This window comes from Rhizophagus irregularis, chromosome 28 (genome assembly GCF_026210795.1).
Source record: "Rhizophagus irregularis chromosome 28, complete sequence".
NCBI lineage: Eukaryota > Fungi > Glomeromycota > Glomeromycetes > Glomerales > Glomeraceae > Rhizophagus > Rhizophagus irregularis.
In genome coordinates this window covers 1,991,449-2,000,511 of record NC_089456.1, presented here as the reverse complement: position 1 = coordinate 2,000,511, position 9,063 = coordinate 1,991,449, and the positions used below count along the sequence as shown (strand labels likewise).

At 27.5% G+C, this 9,063-nt stretch overlaps 2 protein-coding genes across 2 annotated transcripts; both read right to left on the bottom strand.

The window, feature by feature from the left end:
• Nucleotides 1-503: 503 nt before the first annotated feature.
• OCT59_019072 (uncharacterized protein) lies at nucleotides 504-1,130 on the bottom strand (the record flags this gene model as incomplete). Its single annotated transcript, XM_025309371.2, has 1 exon — nucleotides 504-1,130. The coding sequence occupies one exon, from the start codon at nucleotides 1,128-1,130 to the stop codon at nucleotides 504-506; it is 627 nt and encodes a 208-aa protein (XP_025176023.2).
• Nucleotides 1,131-8,293: 7,163 nt separating this feature from the next.
• Nucleotides 8,294-8,616, bottom strand: OCT59_019071 (uncharacterized protein; the record flags this gene model as incomplete). Its single annotated transcript, XM_025326463.2, has 2 exons — nucleotides 8,294-8,499; nucleotides 8,553-8,616. The coding sequence occupies 2 exons, from the start codon at nucleotides 8,614-8,616 to the stop codon at nucleotides 8,294-8,296; spliced, it is 270 nt and encodes an 89-aa protein (XP_025176022.2).
• Between the last annotated feature and the right edge of the window lie 447 nt (nucleotides 8,617-9,063).

Sequence of the window (9,063 nt, the reverse complement as noted above, 5' to 3'; positions counted from 1 at the left end):
TATATTAACTATTAAATGTCTAATAATAGAAAATGTATAACATCATTATGGTCTGAACGACTGAACCCCTCCCCCTTAGGTAATAACGTAATTTCTGGCCATCCCTGTGTCGTGTAATTTATTTTTTGTGTTTAATAAACCCATATTCTGTTTAAGAATAATAACGAAAAAAATTTAAAGGACCTTTATTACACTTTCATAAATTTGGACCATCAGCAACAAGTTCTTTAAAATAGTTTTTTATAAAAAAAAAAACAAAAAACTAGAATTTGTTAAAATACTTTATTTTTATTTCTGAATAAGATAAATATATTTTATTATGAATACTGTAATATATAATTATTACCGTTTGTCTACAGGCTATAGCACATATTTTGATAAAATATGATAAGTTTCAATTAAAGCAAATGGGCAATGACAGATATTAGGTAATACTTAAGGACTGGATAAAGCAAAAATACAAAAATCAAGAATTTTTTATAGGTCAAAATTAATATTATTAGTTAAAAAATTTTATCCACCGCATTATCAATTTTATTGTCCACAAAATTTTCAAACTCAGTCCAGCAGTGTGCCCTCGAAACAGATATAGAGCAATCACTTCCGAGAAAATACGTAGTCCTATGCTCCTTCTTGCAATCCGTATAAGGCCCATTATAATCCATGCATGTTTTGGGATTCTCCGGACACCGCCTAGTATGAATATCGTACACTTTGCTGCAATTCTCTCCTCCATGGTTTGCAAGACAACCCTTGTCGGTGCGCTTGGAGTGGGAGTGATCGTGGTCATGGTCAAGGCTCTTGTATCCCAAGTCGTACACGAAAACATTGCCAATTTGACGTGTTGGATAGGCCTTGTCTGCGAGATAGATAATGCCATCTTTGATGATATTGCTGTGGACTCCATGAACGTAATCTGTTTGTTTCCGACCAAGCACTGCGTAATCGCCATCAACATCCTCGATTTCAAATTCACCAAGCTCGTTAGCTTCAATCATGGACCCTTTATGCTCAATTAGTGCACCAGCAACTGGGAAGTAAATGAGGAGCTCCATCGAAGCCTGGTCATAGAAATGAAAACCATATTTCTGCAGCTCTTCATAGTTTGTAAAGTAGTGGTCTTCAAACATGTTGATTTCTTCAGGTGAGAACTTGACTTTCATATAACCGATTAACTTAACGGTCTCGTTGTATAGCTTGTAGTTCAAGGTGTTAATGTAGCGTTCTTCAAAGTGACCTAGCTCACGCTTTACAGTGTCATGGGACGGTCGTGGACGAGCTTGGGCAGTGGTCCACGTAAGGCTGAGGCTCCAAGGTAGAGAATCAAATAGAAAATAAATAACATATTGAATACAGGAGAATCAGAGTCTAGAGTGTGGAATAAAAAGTTTTTTTTTTTTTTTTTGAGATAAACGATGAGTGTGGAGTGAAGAGTATATATATGTATCTTTAGTACGTATACTTTTCGGGAGAAATCCAAAAAAATGAAACAATAACGATAATTAATAATCAACTGCATTGTTATAATTTCCTTTTTTGGGTTTTGCCATAAACACTTTATTTTATTTTTTAATGCTGCTGAAAGAGTGAGAGTTAGTACAGTCATATCCTGATCATCGGATCAATTATCCAAGTCTCTTTCAACGAAGAAAGAGATAAAGATTAGTCTAGTTTTAACATTACATCATTGTTAACATCATCATATGTCAGTTGAATGAATTAATTGAGATACCTTATAGTATGATTTTTATTATAACTAATTAATTTAATTATGAATATTGTAAATATGTATTTCATTTTCGCTTTGTTTTTATTGCTGTTTTTAATTTAGTGCGATCATAACGTAACACACCTATAAATAATAATTTTAAAAATTTGTGAATACCCGTGGTTTTTAAATAATCATCTAGAAAAGGGGTTGATTACCGGGGGAAATTATGGAAAATTCCCAATTATTTGAGTAGTTTACTTATAAAAAATCGTTATTGTTACACAAATTAAAAACTTGCTTATAAGTAAACTACTCGAAAAATTGGGATTTTTCTATAATTTCCACTGTTATTCACAGGTTATTAACTATTTTCTAAATAATTTTTTAGAAAAAAGTTCATGGGTATTCACAAATTTTTAATAATCATATTTTTATAGGAGTGCTAGCTATTATCACTAAAAAACAGCGATAATTCAAATATTGTTTAATTAATTGAATACAAATATTATTGAATTTTATTAATAAAATAATAATTTCGATAAATTTGAATTTATTTATTTTATTTAGATAATGAAAATATTGTCCAACTATTTGTTTGATTCTAATTATGCGTATATTGATACGTTGGGAAATTATTTAAAGATAATTTCAATATATTAATTTGGGATACAAAATAGAAATTTACCATTCAAATTACTGAGTATTTGCATCGAACAAATATTATTCATCATGAATCATGAACTTGCAAGTATTTTACTTTGATAAATTGCAGATTTAGAGTTTCACGTAGAATGACTGAAGTATTATTACCTCAAAGTCATATTTTTCAAAAGTCATTACATTATATCGATTCACAACATTTTTAAATTATCATTTTAAAGGACATTAAGAGTTGGATGTATATAGTGTTGGTGTACTCCTTTGGAATATCATCCGGAAAAAAATCATATAAATCCTACTATATTTTATAAGAAAAAAGAGAAGTTCCAATTCCTAATATGCCAATCGATTGTATTGATATTTATAAAGTACAATTCTTCATAAATATGTTTTTATTTTAGTAATATAAATTCTAATTTATTTATAATTCTCAAAAAATGTTGGCAACTAATATTCCAGATGATAGACCAGATATGGAACAACGAAGTATTTTCTAACTTAAAATTAATTAATCTGGATACAAATAAAATTCTTATTAATGATTCACTACCATTATATGAAGGTTCTATTCGAAGAGAAGCGAATAAAAAAGATTGTACAATAAATTTTTCATGTATCCTTATATAAAAAAAAAGTTATTAAGTTTAATAAGACCGTTTCAAGCCCTATAAAAAAAGATGTCCGGAATCATTAAAATATCGGAAATTGTCTAGGAGAGCTCCAGAATATTGAAATTTTCCGGACATTTTTCATTTTCCGGACATTTTCGGTGGCAATTTCCGGACATTTTTATTTTATAGGAGGATCCTCCTTCATATGTTACTTTTTATTTTGGTAACACACATTTCTTTATCATATTATTTCAATATAATTGTAAATTTATTGCGCCTTTCAAAATTGTGCTACCCCCCTAGCTATAGATCATCTGATAAAAAAATTATGATTACAAGACGATTACCGGACAAAAATCGTCCTGTAATAGTACTGTAATCGTCCTGGTATTATAATCACTGAGTAATCACGACGTACACAGAATTCTGAACACTGTGATAAATGGCCTAATATGTAAGTATAATTTAATATACCTCTTTAATAACTTCGGAATTGCTCGTCATCGCAAAAAAAAAAATTATTTGAAAAAACTCGATAATAATCACATGATTACAAGCATCAATGTCGATCATTTCAGCCAATGTTGTAGATCCATATTGTTTTACATTCAGAGTCTTTGACAATCTATGATCAACTTCTCCATGATCAATGTGCTAGAGTTATTTCCATTTATGAATTTATATTTCTACATAATTAATCGTTCATGTTTTACGTTTCTTTTTCTTTTTCTTCCCGTAGTGGCTAGGCATGTAGTATGTCATATCTTTTCCTTTTACTGCCTCACAATCCTGCCTCACAGAAGGATTACTACTGTAGAAAATTTTATTCTTATTGTAGTTATACTGCTTCAATTTCTCCTGTACAATAAATAAATTGTTTTTGATCTTGCACATTATTCACAACATTTTATTTTTGGCTTAGGTTCCTTTTAAAATTGTTATTGAAACTTTTATGTTATAAATGAATTTAAATTTTAACAAATAGTAAAATTCTATTATAATTTATGAAAATATTTGATGTTTTGGAAAATATTATTAAATTAATTTATTAATTCTACAATTGAAAAAGGTCTTGAACTTTCCAGGTTTCAATCATATAATATACTAAACCATTAATAAATCATCTAATCATTAGATTTAATTTGTTATAGATGAATACATTCATGTTGTTTGTTTTATTAATTAATGAATAACAGATAAATAAACGATTTTTTATTTAATTGATTTACTGCAAATAATATAAAAAACATTTATCATCATAAATCATATATTATCATTGTAATTAATGATTTTTTTTTTGTATTATATTTGTATTTCATAAAATAATAGAGATTTGTTAATAAATTGTTAGCTAACTACAATCAATTTTGGTTAAATTTTTCCGATCATCTTAATTTTACCAATATTTATATAAATCTTCGCCGATTTGCAGAATGAATATTCAGCCAAAATTATCACATGCATTCTCACATATAGTTGTTTAGAATGACAAAAATATCTTAGCTTTTTTAAAAAAAATAAAAATAAATTCGATTAGTAGTTAAAAATCCCGTATCTGCTGATTCTCTGATCAAACCCTAAGAGGAAAAAATGAATAATTTTTTAATTGCTTTTTTTTTAAAAAAAAAAAATTAGTAGTATTTTTTAAAAAAAAATTCAAAGAAAAAAGGAGGATGGAAAATCATCTGCAGCCTCTAGCGTTATTTTAAATTTTTCCTATCCCATAATTTCGACAATATATATATATATATATAATACTAATGGATCGGATGCTTGGTAGGTGGACAATGGGTTAATATTATGGAGCGTTAATGTTAGAATCGATCAAAAAAAGATGCGGGAGGCGATGACCAACATTAACGTTAACATAAAGATTAGTTTTCTGATAATAAAAGACAAGTCTAATAGGTATATTTTCTGGGTATTTCTTTCTTAGTTAAAAGAAAACTAAAAAAAATTCTCAAATAATAACAATAAGAATAAAATAAAAAGTTTAGAAATTCTACTAAAAAGGGTAAATTAATCGATTGAAACTTATGCATCATTTTAAAGCTTATCAATTGATGATAGAAATAACTCAATTTTTTTCTTTAAAAAAAAAAAATTAATTAATAACAAATTAAAGCAATCACTTTTTTTAATAGAATGACACCAACGAGAATTAATACTGTACATCTCACATTCTAATTGTGACACCACGTGACTACTAACGTACATATTGTTGATATTGTAATATTGGAAAAAGAATAATAATTTAGTTTGATCGAAGGGTGAGGTCCTGTAGGGGACGAAGTTCCGAATTCTATACATGTATATTTTTTGTTAGACATGTAAATGTTTTCTCAATTTTATTTGTAATAGTTTTGGTACTACCACTCCTTTAGTAAATAAATAAATAAATAAAAATAAAGAATAATAATTCTAATCTACAATGTTCCTCAGTTCCTTTACGCTCACACAGTAAGTGTAATAATATCTGCGCCTAGAAATTCTAATTTGATTATTGTAAAGGTTACTATGAAGTCCTTTGCTTGGAATAAACTATACTTTACTTCCCTATCAATGCAATTTATTATTTGAACTGCCTCTTTCTCAAAAGAAAACCCGAAATGGAGAAAAACTACAAAATTAAATGACCAATTTTTTTTTTTTGTTATTCATTTCAAAACCTATGCAAAATTACCATTTTAACATTTAATGTTTCGGCAAAACAATTTATATCACCTGATTTATTATTGATTTCTACACCCCATAGTATAAGTAAATAGAAAACAATAAATTCCAGTAGATATATTATTTGTTATGTATTGGGTTCAATTAAATATAAATTAGACAATAGAAGATTTTGAAGCAATAATCAAATTTTAATTATTCAAAACTATAAATAATTAAATGAAATTTTCTTCTACGTTTACGTACGTGATCCAGTGATCCATGATAATTCAATCTAATATTTAAACATCACATTTGCATCTCGTTTATTTTTTTCTAAAACAAACTGAACTCTGTTTATAAATATATGATATAATTGTTAACGAGTGTTTGCAGGTAAACAAAAAAAGTTATAGAATTGATTGATAATAAATTTCATAAATATGAACAAACGAGTCATTTCAGCTGACAACTGACGTACAACATATATTTTATAATAAATAAATAATTTTTGTAGTTTACTTAATCTTTTCAAATAATTAAACAAATTATTTATCCAGAAATTAAAAGAGACCTGATTTCATAGTTTGAATTATGTTTGAATTTTACATCCATAAATCGCCAAACAAACAATTAAATTCATATCCGGAAATCATGTACTCACGATGTTTCACAACACGTAATATTTAAATTAAATTTGTCACATAATTTATTTTGACCAGTTTTTATTCTATTTGTAAAGAATATAATAAATTTAAATACATAAAAAGTTATTCATTTTGCGTTATTACTTTCACCCAATGTTCGACCTTTTCCTGATCATTTGTCATTATTTGCCAGTCATTTGATTTTGATTGGTTGACATCTTATCACATGATTTTAATTGAAAAAACAGAGTATAATGTAGGTCAGAATTAAAGTGCTGGGCAACATTAACCTCAAATGACTCAGCAAGTCAATTGTCATTTGAGAAGTGGAATGACCGGTCACCAATTAAATGATTATATAGATTATTTTGTTACGCAAGATTATATGTGAAAAAAGGTTAAATCACCCAGTAATGATATTCACGAAATTGTAATGCTATAATATGTAATTTTATGTATAGAAGAAGGCTTCTTAAGTCAAAAAGGATATGAAATGACTTAATAAGTAATTAATTTTGAAATTATAAGACATGTTTTATTTAACTTTGACTAATTATAATTTTGACCTATTACGGTCGTGCATTACTGGTATGTTATGTAAATTGTAGTACCTTTGGCAAAATTCCTAATTATAGAAAACGTTACACGACACGAATTATACAACTATAAATTTATCCGGCCGATACAATAATTATCATTGTACATTATTTCTCTCTTTGTTTACAATATGTCTTGTTCAAAAATATTTTCAGGAGATTTACCTGAATTAATATATGAAATCATAAAATATTTTAAGACCGATCATTCAACTTTACATTCATGTATTTTAGTCAACAGATTATGGTGTCGTTTAGCGATTCCATTATTATGGGAAAATCCTTTTTCAATTTCTACGAAAAATTACAATTTTATTGAAATTTATTTACATGATTTAAATGATGATTTAAAAACAAAATATAATATATCAACCTCAAATACACTTTTCAATTAGGGGACTGCCAGAAATGACGTCATTTCCTAAGGGGGGGAGGGGGGTTAAGACCATGATGATGTTACACATCTTCCATTTTTAGACACTTGTAGTTAATATAATTCTAGCCAGAATTATGTTTTAATTTTACATTTCCTAAAATGAATGATGACATGGGGAGGGGGGGGGTCAAAAATCCTAAAATTTAAATTACGTCATTTCTGGCCATCCCCTTATTCTAAATTTATAAAATATTTGAATATAGAGGAATTTATTTCTTCTGTTAAGAATTGGTCTGTTAGATCTTCACTATTTAAAATATTTATTGAAAACGAAATAGAATTACATAGTCTTGACATTGAGATCTTTAATCATAGTTTTAATTTTGATTATATTCTTGAGTTAATTTTACAAAATACAAATTTCATTCAGAATATTAAAAATTTAAACTTATATATTCATCAGGAGGTTAAATCATGCGAGTAATAGTGTAGAATCATCAAATATGTATATACTCGAAAATTTACATCTTGAAAAAATCTGTAGATTTACGGATTTGTGTAATGTACACTTAAAAATATAGTCTCGATAATTTTTATTTTAAAAATTCGCATAAATTTTACTTAAATGGGTAGTTTTGATAACTCACTTTACTAAAAATATTCGTAAATATACTATTTTGTATAACTTACGCTTAATATAATTATCATTTTAAAACTTTATTAGTACAATATATAATACTAAATATTTGAACCAAGAAATGATAACATATATACAATTTAGAAAATATTTCTATTCATCAAAAATTCAAAATTGTAAAAAATAAAAAATAAAAAATCATTAAGTTTTAAAACATTAAGAAAAAACCTTAAAAACTATACTTTTGATGGAAATACCCAAAATGCTTCCAAAGAGCTTCAATGTCATTTGGCTGTAAATTTTCAGTCAGATCCAAGCATCGGCCCAAGAATTTCTTCCTAAATTTGTAAAAAAAACTAAAAGACGAATTTGTTTATTTGCTATCAGAATCTTCTCTTCGTCCCTATGTCATCACTACACATTTTTTATTCTTGTTAATCTTGTCTTTATCCTCGATTGTCTTCCCTTTCTCTTCCGGCAAGCTTGATATTTTATTAACCTCTTCTAATCTTTCACTAAAATTGTTATTCAATACATTGAGCTCTTCATGTTCTTCTTTGGTCCTCGGTATTGTTGATAGGACATCAGATTTGGCATCAACAAATCTATCTTTAGATGTTGTTTACGTTGGCACTTTAAATCTATTTGATCCCGATACGTACCCTCTTCGCCAATTAGCTCATCTTGACTTTTCATTTGAAGTCCTTTTCCCATATCTTCTTCCATTGTGGATTTATAAATTGCCTTTAATAAGTCACTCTCGTTGTTAAATATATCAAATAATATTTTATTTTGCTAATTTTGATGACTTTGGCAAAATGTCCACTGAAAGTTGTATTATAATTCTTAATTATCTCGTGTTCTTTTTTCTCCAATTCATCTTTATCTAACTTTCTATATGCTTACCATTCATATCTTCTTTTTATCGCTGTTGCATTTAACTTCGCGTCAAACATCATAAAAAATATATTCGTTCATTTTTTGTTAGCGCTATATTTCCTCCTTTTTGAAATATTTCTACCATTTCTTTTGTTAAGTGGATCCTAGCTCGAACTGTTCTGTATTTATAATTCCATTTGACTTCAAGCCTTTCTATGTATACAACTTTTTTCAACATCTTATATATTTCGTTGTCTTTCCAATAAGCAGAAAAATTGTAAAACTTTAAGTCAC